Genomic DNA, 14,982 nt, shown 5'->3' with positions numbered 1-14,982 from the left:
TTAAAAATTATGTTTATGTATTATACCTTTCTTTTTTCATACTTAGCGGGAAGGAAAGGAACACAAATACACATTTTTGTCTGTGTTTGCATGAAAAAAATATATATTACCTTATCTGTTTCATTTTATTTGATTTTTATATTATATATAAAAAATACTCTACTTATTCATTTTAAAAGTTTAAGAGAGTTTTAATACTTATTATTTATATTATTTAATATTAAATAACTATGTTTTTATTTATTTTTGTATTATATATAAAAAATACTCTATTTATTTATTTTAAAAGTGTAAGAGAGATTTATATAATACTTCTTATTTATATTATTTTTAATAATAAATAACTATGTAAACTTAGTAGTCAAATTTAGAATTCCAAAATATTATTAAAAGTTTAATAAAATAAAAAATGTATTTGAATTAAAAAATTAATACCAAATTAATTTAGTAAGAATATCACAAGGAAAAATCTTTTTGGTCAGAATAATATTTTATCTATGTTATTTTAACTTTTTAAACATTTTTACCCTTTAAAAATAATAAAATATTATAGTATTTTAAAAATACTGACCAAATTTTCTAATCATTTAGCACTTCCCTTTTTAAAAATAAAAAATCAAAGTTATCAAAATTTTCAAATTCTGTACCACTTAGATATAAGAATCCAATATCATGCATAAGTATATGAGATATATAGTAAATGAGTAAATGCTGATGATTTTGTGGTAGTTGAAAGCAATAATATTCCTTTGGTCCTCCATTAAGACTCAAAATTATTGCTTGTCCATAATGAATATAGGTACACTATGTTGCTGTGTTTTAAAAGGCGGAGCATGAGACAAGACATTTTATGTAGTATGGAGCGAGATATAGATATTAGACATAAGTCTTATGAATCTACGAGGCATAGTCTCGTATAGATTCAATTTTATAGTTTTATTATTAAGAATATAAGCAAAAACAGAATTATTTCAATTATCCTTCCATACTAGTCGTAACATTCATGTAGTTTCTTGTCTCTTGATTTTAGTTACTATTTGTTATTTCTTGCATTTTGCTTATGGAATTAGTTTGTTGTAATTATTCTTCAGGATGATTTGTCGTGTGTTTTCTATATTTCTTTGTTGTAAATCTTCGAGTTGTGTTTTCTTGAGTTGAGGGTCTATTAATTAGAAACAGTCTCACTTTTTTTCCAGTAATTTGCTTACACTTTATCCTTTCTCAGCCATGGGATTACACTAAGGGGCAAATTGTTTTTGACATTTTTCAACAACAACAACAAAAATAAACTGATTTAGGGTTTGAGAAGGAAAATTAATGTATACGGACTTTACCACTATCTTAAAAGTAACGAGGATGTTTTACCAAAAGTACAAAATTATAACATACCAATAAGGATTTTGATAGAGTGATAAATATTCCTTCATTCTTAATCAAGAGGTCTCAAGTTTGAGCCCCTTGAAGGCAGATTCACCTTTGTTAGGGACCACTTTACCTCTAATGTAAAACTTTTCGGTGCGAACTCAAATTTAGTCATCTAGCTTTAATGTGAAAACCGAACACGAAATGAAAGAACAAATGTATAAGAGAAGAAGACCAAAGGAGAAAGATGGAAAATTTGGCAAATAAATACCTCAATAACTAGAATTTAAGTATGGAAAATATCAGAACAGTTTGAGGTCCCTCTTCTACTAATTTCCTTTTTCTTTTTCTTTTCCATTTTTGCCCTCAAAATTTCTATTGTTTCACTTGTATTTCTTTTTTTTTCTTCTTCTTTTCAATACTTTAAATTGGATTGGACCAGCTTTGGTACCACTTTGTGTCTATGTCCCAATTCATGTGAATCTGAGTAAAATACTTGAAAAGGATTAAATAAGAGTATGCTTAACGTCTTTTACACCCTTCCCTATTAAAAGAAAAATGGTAAGAGTCCAAAAAATGTATCTAGCGATTAATCATCTTATTTTTAAAACAAATATTAAATCATCTTCTCTTATGTATTTGTCCTTCTACTTTAATACGTATCCTTCACACAACTTTCTATCTACTATTATGACCCTCGTGATGAATTTAAATTCTAAAAAAAGAAGTTCAAAACCTAAATATTGCGAAAGTAAGTGAAATTAATCGAAATGAGGGACCATAACAAAATTTACAAAATTATTTTTAGCGCACTAATTTATTGTGTTATATGACTTTCATTAACTAATGAGGCCTTTGACGGCCATTAAGGTCAATGAACTTATATTACGTAATAAACTAGTGTGCTATATGATTGAAACATTAATGCAAGACTTCTTTTTTTTTTTTTTTGCAGGATTCAGTTTTAAGTGTGTTATTTTGTAAGGTTTACTGTTAGTAATTTGATCATCCATCTTATTTTATGTTGATTATTTAACAAATAATGTTACCAGTTAGTTGTTTAAATAATTTAACTATGAGCTATTGTCAAACATCTCAAGTTAATTATATTACCAACATAATTTTGAGTTTTTGATATCAATGATGAAACTTTATTTTTTCCCTTTTAGAAGAAATAACGAATGTACATGATATTTATTTATCATATTAATCCTTATTAAAACGAAACAACAGAACAAGTATCTATCATTTGATTAAAAAGATGTATATATATATATATATATAACTACATAAAAAGCACTTGAAGTCATAATAATTGACAATTCAAAATATTTAAAGATATATGAAAAATTTAAGGTCAAATAAACTTATTTGAATCGAAATCCAAAATGTTTCACATAAATTGAAACGGATGGAAAAATATCAGAATTGAAGTATGGAAAATATCGGAACAATTTGAGGGAATAATGTCATTAACATGCCTCAAGTTTTATTCACTAATCAAGTATTTTCTCGTAAGATTTATACATATTTTGCAAATTAAATTTCAAATAATTTAAACCTTTAACGATCTAAAAGTTTGACTCGTGGAAGTAAGTTATGTTGGGTTTTGATATAAATTTTGTAACATTGTTTATTGGGATACTTATACATTATTTCTTGTTTATTCGTGGATAATACGAAAATACATGAATATAATATTATTTGAAAGAAGCAAATGAAGAGTTTAGGCAATAAAATGAGAACTCTTCTGTACATATATACACTCCCTAATCCCTATGTTTTACTTTATATAACACTACTACTTTTGGAGAATCAAGCTATATTTTCTGTTTATACAAAAATTTTATAAAGAATTTTGATAGTAATAAAAAGTCAGTATTACTTAATTATTGGATCAAATTAATATTTAAATTGGTATTTCAAGTAAGTCAGGACATAGATACTTTGCCAAACTAAAAGTTTAATTATCCAATTGACGATATGTTTACTATTAGGAGGATATAGTGCCTTTTTAAAATCCCAATTTATTTATATTATATAAAGAACAATAACATCTTATTATATTTAATACTTATTTTACTTGAAAGTAATACATTTTATTTCTAATAAGATGATTTATAGTTATAAACTTTCTATGATTTGTGAGTTATCCGCCTCTTCCTTCTAAAACTAAAATTGATTGGAACACTCTTATTGAAATCTTTTGAATCTTTCTTAGCTCCAATAGAAATGAAATAATTTTCGAACCAGCTGTAAGGCCAATAAAATCAAGAAGAAGGGGATTGAATTCTTTCTTTTATCTCGATCGACTCTAATCGTGATCTTGACTCTATTATGATACATCTCTCTGTCATAATAGAAATCGAGAATGGAGATGATTTCGCTACACTTGTTTTTAGTTGAAAATTCCAACTTGAAGGCCCTAGTAGCACACCCAGTTTGCGAGTTTCTCAACCCGATAAACCCATCATTTATACGCCTGCTATGAGAGGGAGCCTATCTATCCTGTGTAAATTTGAATCGATCGAATTCTAATATACGGAAAATAAAAGAAGAAGAAGTGACATAATAGAAACTTTTGAGGGGAAAAAAATGAAAGCCACAACAATATGGGGTTTAAAAAAAAGAAGAGGCACCTTGTGTCAAATTGAAGACTGACCTCAAACATTTTCTCCCACAGGAAGCTTTTTTCTGTCTTCTTGTGTAAAAAACACAAGTATTCCCACTGTGCTGCTTCTCTCAGGTAATTTCCAAATCTCTGCTTCTGGGTTTCTTCTCTTACACTTGTATTCTTCGAATTTCATGTATGATTTTGAAAGTACTACCTTTTCTCTCTTCGTTAAAAGTTGAAGGATAATTTGGTATTTGGGGTTCATAATTTCATTGTCATTGAGTTCTACACTTGTTATTTTAGTCAAGTAGTTGCCTCTCTTTGATTGATTCAAACTCTAAAACCAAGAAATTTTGCCAATTTTTACTTGTTTCGAAGCAATAGCAGAAGATCAGTACTATAAGAATGCTAGGACTTATGGAGTCTATTAAATATTCAACCAAACAAACTATAAATTTAATCTAAAAAAATCCGGGATATCTATCAAACTTGGGGTTATTTTATCCCACCTTCCGAGCTGAGGCGAATTCGGGATGTACAGACTCTGGGTGCATCAATATTACCTTAGTATTCGAACCCAAGCCTTACGGGTGGATCCTTAATTATATACTAATTTGTAACAGTTCCTCAAAATCGATATACATATATACATGATCTTTTTTAAGTTACTGGGTGCACGTGCACCTCCACCCAGAAGGGTGGGTCCGCCTCTGCTTCCAAGTAGGATAAATTAGTTCAAAGATTATAATCTAGGAATATAATCCCGAGATAACTTAGTGTGCGAACCAAACTGACCCATTAGAGATAACAGCAACCAAAAAGACAAGAAAAATAGGAGTTTAACTATGCATGACTGGTTGGAATGTTTTGGTTAATTCATTTGCTGTATTAAGTATGGCACAAACATTCTTATAGAAGAATATCATGAGAGACTCGATGAATGCAATACCTTTTTTTTTGTGTTTTTTCTAATTACTTATTGTGTCTAACCGGAAAATGTTCATGATTTCATTGAGAAGGAAGTTTTTTTCTTATCGTCATACCACCTTGTTCTTAGTCCAGATGTTCCTTGAATTTGGTATTTTATCGAAATTGTAATTGATGAGAACTCTGTCTCTTTTTTGTGTAAAACTTTTATAGTATGTTATAGAGTATCTTATGCTTGTAGCGTAAAGAGTTTCACCTTGTACATTACCATCCTTGGTCCACTATTATGTTTTTTACGCCCCTCAAAAAGAACGTATCTCGTTTATCTTCCTTGCAGAAAGCAATGGTAGTCGCCGTTCGTGCCTCACCCCTTGTTTTTCTACCTTCATCACCATTTGCTGCCTCCAGGGACTTGAAGAAACAATGTAGTAAAACCATCATCAGTTTAAACATTCATCTTCAAAGTAGTCGTAGCAAGTCCAGCTGTATCACTATTAGCAGCATCAAATGCTCTGCCTCGTCTACCTCGGCCATTGTTTCAAAGGAGGAAGAGCCGTTGCCACTTGAGGTGAATGAGATTAAGACACTGTGCAAAACTTGGGTATGGAGAGGTTACAACATAAATTACTTGAGTTATCAAGGGTGCAACAACGACACTTCTCGCCCTTCTCTACTCCTAGTACATGGTTTTGGTGCCTCTGTCGCCCATTGGCGTAGGAACATTGCCACGCTTGCTCAAAATTACAGAGTGTATGCTATTGACCTACTTGGTTTTGGTGCTTCTGACAAGCCTGAAGGATTTGGATATAACATGGAAACTTGGGCTCAGTTAATATTGGATTTTGTGAACCAAGTTATTCAAAGACCAACCGTATTGGTAGGGAACTCTGTCGGAAGCCTTGCTTGTGTAATAGCTGCTGCAGATCCTTCTCAAACATCCATTCAAGGTCTTGTTTTGTTGAACTGTGCTGGAGGCATGAATAACAAGGCAATTGTTGACGATTGGAGGATTAAGTTGCTATCGCCTTTACTCTGGCTTGTTGACTTCTTATTGAACCAAAAACCAATAGCTTCTTCAATCTTTACTCGGGTCAAACAGAGAGAAAATCTAAAGAATATATTGTTGTCTGTCTATGGTAACAAGGAGTCTGTGGATGAAGATCTGGTGGACATTATTCGAACACCAGCAGATTCTGAAGGCGCGCTTGATGCTTTTGTATCCATTGTGACAGGTCCACCAGGGCCTAACCCAGTGCAGCTGATCCCAAAAATGACATTGCCTATACTTGTATTATGGGGTGATCAAGATCCATTTACTCCGATCGATGGCCCTGTTGGTAGATACTTCTCATCCTTACCTTCTCAAAAACCAAATGTGAGTTTATTTCTTTTAGAAGGTGTGGGACATTGCCCTCATGATGACAGACCTGATCTTGTCCATGAGAAGCTGCTTCCTTGGTTAAGCAATTTACCAGTGGCAGATAATGTTGTTACATGATTATCCTTTTTTGATATGTTATACTTTTTTTATTGATCTTCATGTATAGATGATATTGACTTGTAAATCATGTCACAAAGAATACATTTGTTGGAGCAAATATAATTATATAAGTCACCTTTGTATAAAAAAGGTTCTTTGATTTGAAATAGCCAAAACATTGGGTCATTAATTTGCTATGGCCAATTCCCTGCTAGGGGCTGCATACAGTAGAATTGAGGTCCACCACCTTATCAACATTTAATAGATCCAACTACATAAACATTTGTGTATAGTATAGAGTAAATTTCTTTCACATCTGCATAAGCCTTGGTAGAAGGAGACATCCAAGTGAAATATTCGATGCACGCACAAGCAGACCAACACTATAATTACGACAACATATCTAGTGTAGTCCACTAACAAAGGTAGTGTGCGCATATTTCAGCTGAACACACCCTGGCAATCATAATTTCATATCAATTAACGTAAGCTGCTAATAGCTCCAGCGGCTAAAAATTGAAAAGCACGACAAGGTCAATTTACTGAGTTATCTGGAGCCAGCAGCAAGTTCAACAAGTAAAAAAAGATGCAGCAAGAACGCACATTTCGTAACTCATGAACCCTAAGGTACATGTATGTCATCACATAACATTATGCATAACTACAATATTCACAAAGTCAAAGGTACAAAGCTCTCGTAACATTATCGAGGGGCAATTTGTGCACTCTTAAGAAGCATATGCTCAAAATTAAAACAAAGGCAGATGCCTATAGTCCATCCTTTCAAAGTGATACTGGCTGATCCAAAGCTTATGAATGACTGACTGGTATCTTATCTGCAGAAGCAATGCTGGCTAATAACCTTTTCCTCAGCTTTCAAGTATGAGTTCATCCAACTTCCTCCCGTTCCCTGAAAAACAGAAGAATCAACATACACACTTACGAAACTAGAATTGTTGACATATACGTGTAGTATAATTTTAACAAAATCATGAACAGAAAACAGATCAAGGCCAAAAGGCATAGCTAGTGAATGATCTAGCAGACAATCATTCGACACTCAATCATGGACCAGCACATTCCAACACACGATAATTTAATCAAGAGATGCATTTTCAGTTAGAACTCATTCATTAACACCTTTATAAAGAGAAACAACAGAAAAAGGAACCTAAACATCGTATCTAAAAGAGCTTGAAATACAAATGCTGCTCTGCGAGTCCACGTTTCAAATGCAAGCTAGATATGAAAGTTCAGTTCTTTATCCTCATCAAACAGAAAAATGCTTTGAGCTGAACCTGAAGATCAGGGGCAACATTCTGATGAAACCAAACCATTATACATTATAATGCAGCTGAATTGGTTGGATTGAGCAACAAAAACTACTCTCAAACAAAGACGGATGTAATAAACTTTGAAGTCATTTAAGAAATTATCTCATTGCATTAGCACATATACACTAGTAAGTTGCAATCACATATATATATCATACGAAAATTAAGAATGTATTACTAGCAGCGAAAGATTAAGGTACCCCAGAAATGCATCGACAACGCTATCCAAACAGCATTAATTCTATAATCAAAATGAGTTCATCTCCAAACAGTAAGTCCTTCTTTTCACCAGCATCCTAGCAGCTGTTCCATAAGGCTCCTTGAATGCAGCTCCCACCCAATTCCCATCTGCCCCAACTACCTCTTTCTTGGGCTGTTCACTCGGCCTAATTGCCACCAAAGTGGCCCCTTTGAGCACTGTTCCATCAGGTAATTCCAAATGTGCGGCATACCACAACCGCATATTCAATGCCGGAACCAAAGTCCTTTTGGAGGCCGATGAAGCTGAGAGAGGCTTCACCCTCAGCTCCTCCAGTTGATCTTTGTTCATACACAACACTCCTTGCTCATCTGCATCTGTCAAAACCAAACTATCCAGAGTTTTATGCTCCGCAATTATAGGCTGCAGCAGATAGTGCCTTGCGGAAGCTGCAATTAATGAACTAATCGTCCACACCACCCGCAGCTTCAAACCCCCATTGGTGTAAAACGAATCGGGTATGCTCCCATTATCATTTTCCCCATTTCCATCAATGTTTGGAAGACTACAACCACTGGTACTAGTTACAGGTTGAATCACTGAAGATGCACCAAGTATAATACAATTATCGAGGGTCGATCCAAAATCAGCTCTCCATTTCAGCAACACCCCCTCATCTATCCCGAGCTCACCACTAGGCAATTCGATTCTGAGAAGCTTAATCTCGTTAAAATTCTTCAGAACTTGAGTAGGGGAATGATGGGTCACGGAGTTCTTCTCAAAATCATCACCGTCAACGACAGCTGCGGAAGAAGAGGCAGCACGTCGAGGTGAAATGGAGATGAATTGGGTTATAGATTGAAAGGGTTTGAGTAAACCAGAGAAGACCAAACGAAAAAGGGCAGAGATGGGGTGCCTGGACTTATCAGAAGAGTAACCAGAAGAAGAAGACGGAGAAGAAGACTCATCATCGGAGATAACACAATCCACGCGAACAAGAACGTTGTCAACTTCAGGAACTAGTGAATTGAACCTTCTAGAAACCACAGAACAACGACCCAAAGCCTTAACATCGCCGATCTTGTTGAAGATGAATAGAAGAATTGAGTCTGGTAATCGATCGAAGTGGTCCATGGGTTCGGGGTAAATCATGTTTCCGGTCAGATCTGCAAACTCACCGGCGGGATCTAAGGTAGAAGAGAAAGAAGATGAGAAGCAAAAATGCGGTGCTTGTGTATACCACTCATATCCTTACAGTCTGTGTAGTCGCTATATTGTGATTTTTGAGATGCAACTGCGTGTGGGTCTCTTCTGTCTCTCTTTGGGTGTGTGATGGGTTTACTCCATTTAACATCTAATATGTCATTAACTCCCTCTATTCGGGTCATTATCGTAGACAAATAAAAATAAACGAAAAAAATAGTTTTTTGTTAATAAATAATAATAAATTTAATAATATAAAATTTAAATAATAATCGATCTAAATATTAAATTTGGTGCTGTAGGCCTTATTTTACCATTATTAACAATGTGATTGAGATTGATAAGATTCTTTTATCTCTTTATAAAAGGGAAAATGTATAAGTGTCCCTCCAACTTATGCTCGAAATATCAGAGACACACTTATATTATACTAAGATCCTATTACCCCTGAACTTATTTTATAAGTTATTTTCTATCCCTTTTAAGCCTACGTGGCACTAGTTTGGAAAAAAAAAGTCAATCAGCGTTGGGTCCACAAGATAGTGTCAAGTAGGCCAAAAAAGGATAGAAAATTATTAATAAAATAAGTTTAAGGCTAATAGGATCTTAGTATATTGTAAGTGTTACTCTGAGATTTCGGATATAGATTGAGGAAGTACTTATACATTATCTTTTTATAAAATTAAAAGGTTATAGATCGACGTGATGCAGTTAATGAAGTTGTTTTTGAGTCCTCCTAATCGGCAACTTCTTATTTCGAACCCTTTCTTTTTCTTTTCTGAATGTCCCTCCTATTTCTTTAGTGGCCGTACCCAAAGACTTCTATATCCCTTTAGTATTTAGGCCTACCCAACACGGATTTTGGTGATATAGGCCATGTATTTGTTGTTGTTTTTTTATTTGATATTTGATATTTATGTTAAAATTTAGTTAAATCTGAGTCATATTGGAAAGACGATTTCGTTGAAGAATTGAATCTGAAAACTTTTGATTTTGATTAAGGATGAAAAAGTACTTATCATTTTATCACAACTTTGATCATTTATTATTATCAAATAATATGATGATATAATTGAGATTCTTTTATTTCCTATGATAAATTTTAAGTTCGAATTAGGATAGTTGACAACTTCTTCATAGGAACATCTATATCTTTCCAATAAGCTTATCCACAATTTTCTTCAATCTCTTTGTTAGTAGGCTTATCCACCGCGAATTTCTGTGTTGTAGGCACTATATAATAACATGAAATAATAGAATGGGATGGAAAACATGTAGGCCAGGTAGTGATTGGAATTTAAAGTATTTCATTCCAAGTGTTTGTTGCTAAATTCTATGATTTACCATGAGAGAACATGATATGATTGCGACTTCGTTAGTCCTTAACCAGACATCTCAAGTTTGAGTATTTTAAATACCAAGTCACTTTTGTTGGGAATGCTTTACTCTTTCTCGAGACAAATTCGAATTTAATCGCGCTCCAATGTTGACAGGAAATTCTATGGCAAATGGATTTGATTGTAAAATGGCCCTTTTCTAACTTGAAGCCCAGCAAGTGTATTCTAAAGACCATTTTCTTATGACAAGTAAGCCCAATTCCTAATGCTATTTCACAATCTTATCTCTTTTTATTTATTTGGTTAAATCACTACACAAAATTCTCATAACTAAGAAAATGAATTATCAAGTGTGTAGCGTACAATCAAACCTCTGTATAACGATTCTCAATTAGTGAACTCAAGTAGGGTGAGAGAGTGATTAGAATTTATGAGTTTTAATGCATGCATTGCTTCTAAAAATTGGAACAAGTCTCTATAATTAACATGCATTTAATATATCATAATCAATCATAATATAGAAAAAATTACATTTCTTAGCAACTTCCATTATAATCATAAATGTATTTTTCAAACTAAAAAAAAATGGATATCTTGTTGTAAACATAACTTGTTCTGGTCCACTATTCCTCTTAGTTGTTCAAAATAATTATTGCTCGACATAATATATACTTTCCCTTCCACTCCACGTTGCATTTGCATCTCAACAATATTAATTGCAATAGCTATTTTTTAATGGCCACGTTACGTTACTCTTATAATTCAATAATTTATAGTGTTTTTAATAGCCACGTTACGAAAGTAACGCCACAAGACATTATTAATTTATAGCACGTAGAATAAATAATACTCCATCATAATAATTGTTAGTATGAACTGAAATTACGAATCGCATGCATACAATATATATAAATCGATTCATATGTTAAATATATAATATAAGGAGGTTGTACTCACTATAATAATGAAATAAAGTAAATTCAAAATATTAATTTTATGAATTAATTATCAACAAAAATAAAACAGAACATAACACAAGACGATGAGAATGACAACAACAACAAAAAAAAAAACATAATACTAAAGTATATAGCTAGGTAGATAGCTCAAGTAATTATAGGTACACTATTTATAGATTTTAAAATTTTTCTGGGGATTAGTATGAAAAATTATAGAAAAATAAGTTTTCTACGAATTTTCATAATAATCCCCGCAAATTAAGTTTATTGGAGTTTTCTTTGGAGTCTAATTTGTGTATTAAATCGTTGAATAAACTCCTCGACTCTTTTATTTAATTCCTCTACTGACATATCTGAAAATTCATCATTAATTTCTTCATCTCCATTTAATTGTAAATCATTATATCTCTCGGATTTTGATCTTTGAATCCTTTTCAATTTTTTCTCATTTTTATCCACCGGCATTATTGCTTTTAATTCAGAATTACTCCGATAGAATTTCACTTTACCCTTCTTCTCATTTTTACGATCAGTAATGTTGATTATTTGTTCTTTGTCTTCGTCTTCTTGTTTGTTGTTTTCGACAAGAATTACGTCTTTTATATGTTCTTCTTCATGAGGAATAATAATCTCCTTTTTTTCGATCGTATACGAAGAATAATTAAATGATGGAGTACTAGTAATAGTACTTTTTTCTTGACAAATTTTCATGTAATATTCTTGATCAATTGATGATGAAGAAGAGAAATTAGAGCCAAAATTAAAATCAATAGTAATGATGAGAATAAGGGTGTTGGAAATAAAGAACCAAAAGTTTGTGGTGTTAATAAGAGTATATGGGGAGAGATTGAACATATAAAAGATGGAAATATACATGCAAATTGAAAAAACAAAGGCCCAAAAAGATAACCTTGAATTTCTTTTTTGAGGAATATTAATATTATTATGATTCCTCAATTTGCTATTTTTTATAGGATTTTCTAATAAATTTGGTTGAGGCATGGCCATATTTTTTGAGTTTGGTGGAGGGGACTTATTAGATTTTGTTCAAAGTGAAGAGGGAATTTATAGTGAAAATTATATTCAAAGAGAGAAAGGGACTGGTAAATCATGATTAATCTAGATACTACTATTTCAAGATTGATAATAATTGAGATACTATATTATGGTTACGTATAAACCCTTCATAATTAAAAAGAATTCCATTAAGATCCTGGCCTTTTAATTTTTCAAATATATTTCCGACAATATATACGGTGAAATCTCATTAAGTGGGCTTTGGGAGGGGAGGGTATGCAAAGACCTTATCATATTATCTTGTAGACGTAAAGAGGTTGTTTCCGAATATACATGATACTCCTCCTCTCTCAATTGATATAATGTATTTTTATTTTTAATCAGTTACTAAAAGAATAAAACATTTCTATATAGTAACAATTTAAATTTAAATTTTACTTTTAATGAAATAATATAGTAACACAAACATCTATGCTAGACCACTATTCTCGAAAAACATCACGAAAGAAATATATACGTACTATTCTTTCTATCATTTCTATAGTTATATATATCAATCATCTACTTAATTCGACAAGTCAATCAATTTTCTTGTGAGATTGATATAACTAGCTGGTTCAATGATTTGATTAATTATATTGTATGTACTATGTGACGCCATAATTTTTTTTAGAAAATAGTTGGTTGGTGTATAAAAATATTTTTTTAAAAATAATACTTAACTATCAAATATTAATAATAATATCAATAAATTGGAGGTATATATTTTGATGGCATTTTTGAATACAAAACATAAATAATAATGTGCAGAAGTAATAATTACTTGAACCAGGTAATATGAAATTATTTTTATCGTGAAGAATATGATTTTCCTAAAAGAATTTTAACTAGGCATCTCTTTAATTACTTATTTTCCTGCGTGCTTTCACTCTATTCACAAAAAAAATAAAAGTATAGCACACATGTACTAATTAAATAAGAAAAAAATTCTATAAGAAAAACAACAATTTTGGTAAAATTTTATCGAAATAAAATCTATACTTCTAGAGATATAATTAGAGGTGTCATAAGTAGAGCTAATTAAAACCTTAAAATTAATGGAAAGTCATTTGAGTTAAAATCTTAAATATCTTATGTTACTAAATTTCAATTGGATGAACATTGCATTTATATTACGACTGTCCAATCAAACTCATAACAACTGTCCTAGGAGAATAAGTAAAAATACAAATTTAATGTATTAATATTGAATTTATAGTGATTTGCACGTAGCTCTAATAATTCAAATGATTAGTTGGAAGAACAATATTATAGATTATAGCTTAAGTTTAGACAATATTTTGAAGAAAAATTTATTTATTTCCTCTTTGTTTTGTTCTTAAGAAAAAGTTTAGTAAAAATGAGCAATAATTAGGAGGTATAGTCAAATTACTGTATTATTTATCTCGAATAATTTGAATTGTTATAATAAAATATTATTATAGATAACATAATTGATATTCATCCGTTCTTCTTTAATCGAATTAATGTTTTCTCACAAGTCACAACCTAGGGGGTAGGGACCCCCACCCCAGTAGAAGAAAGATGTTCATGCAAAAGAGAGAAAATGACTATACACTAATACACACATATCATTGAGTTTACCACACAAATTAATTAATTAAAACACCCCATACATATCAACCAATATAGTTCTTTTTAAAAAATTTAATTATATTAAAAGTGTTATATTGCAAAAACTATCTCACAAAACCAAATCAATGCATGGCACTCTTCACACTATATTGCATGCTTTGCTTTGAAAAAGATAATATACTTTATCAATTTCAAGTTATATGTTTTTTACTTTCCATTTTAATTCATTTCATAAAAATAAATTACTATTTTTTTTAGCAATTCTTTAATATTCAGTTTCAACTATTCACAGTATCATAACACTTTGATATATTTGATCATAAGATTTAAAAGTTTTCTATACTTTTTTATAACAAATTCATATAAAACAAACAAATTAAAACGCGCAAAACTTCTTTATATTTGTTTGATTAAATAATGATTGCAATTTGATATGATAGATGGATGTTGTTTTCACAAATGATATCATAAATCCAAAACCTTGTAAGTAATTCATCTCAAATTTGTGCATATCATTGTGTTTGTGGACCCTTTTCCTTTTTTTGCCCCAAACATTGCACTAATTTTTTGACTCATTGCCTTACAAATGTACCCTTACGTGGCAGCCAAGTCATGCCACGTATTTACTTGTGAAAAACATGTCAATTATATAATGTTGAAAATTTTAGGTTTTGATTAATATTGTGATGATCGATTGGTATGGACGATGATATGATCGATTTCATTATCGTTTGATTTTTTAATAAACATAAAAATAGTTTAAACGACAGATATTTGAGACGGGAGGATGTGAAAATGAGGGGAGAGAGTTATTAGTGTCATTTGTCCACTTGTTATTTGTTCTATTGAATTATTTAATTTTTACGTTCTTGCGTGGTCAGATTAATCAGTAATTATTTAGTTGTTAATCATGAT

The 14,982-nt window shown here is 31.4% G+C and overlaps 2 protein-coding genes across 2 annotated transcripts; one reads left to right on the top strand and one right to left on the bottom strand.

Annotated features, from left to right (window-relative positions):
* The first annotated feature begins 3,949 nt into the window (after window positions 1–3,949).
* Window positions 3,950–6,543, top strand: LOC107011124 (pheophytinase, chloroplastic). Its single transcript, XM_015210485.2, has 2 exons — window positions 3,950–4,108; window positions 5,241–6,543. Exon 2 carries the CDS (start codon window positions 5,247–5,249, stop codon window positions 6,399–6,401), a length of 1,155 nt encoding a protein of 384 aa, XP_015065971.1. The 5' UTR covers window positions 3,950–4,108; window positions 5,241–5,246; the 3' UTR covers window positions 6,402–6,543.
* A 356-nt stretch (window positions 6,544–6,899) lies between these two features.
* On the bottom strand, window positions 6,900–9,252 carry LOC107011125 (F-box protein At5g46170-like). The gene is made up of 2 exons (XM_015210486.2): window positions 7,918–9,252; window positions 6,900–7,293 (listed from the first exon to the last, which is right to left on the bottom strand). The coding sequence occupies exon 1, from the start codon at window positions 9,066–9,068 to the stop codon at window positions 7,965–7,967; it is 1,104 nt and encodes a 367-aa protein (XP_015065972.1). The 5' UTR covers window positions 9,069–9,252; the 3' UTR covers window positions 6,900–7,293; window positions 7,918–7,964.
* Window positions 9,253–14,982: the final 5,730 nt, after the last annotated feature.

This window comes from Solanum pennellii, chromosome 2 (genome assembly GCF_001406875.1).
Source record: "Solanum pennellii chromosome 2, SPENNV200".
NCBI classification, from domain to species: Eukaryota; Viridiplantae; Streptophyta; class Magnoliopsida; order Solanales; family Solanaceae; genus Solanum; species Solanum pennellii.
Note: the sequence above shows the minus strand (reverse complement) of the source record. Positions and strands in the feature narration are given on the sequence as shown.

Excerpts from the sequence above, each read along its gene's own strand:
- LOC107011124 (XM_015210485.2), top strand. The coding sequence starts at position 5,247 with ATGGTAGTCGCCGTTCGTGCCTCACCCCTTGTTTTTCTACCTTCATCA.
- LOC107011125 (XM_015210486.2), bottom strand. The coding sequence starts at position 9,068 with ATGATTTACCCCGAACCCATGGACCACTTCGATCGATTACCAGACTCA.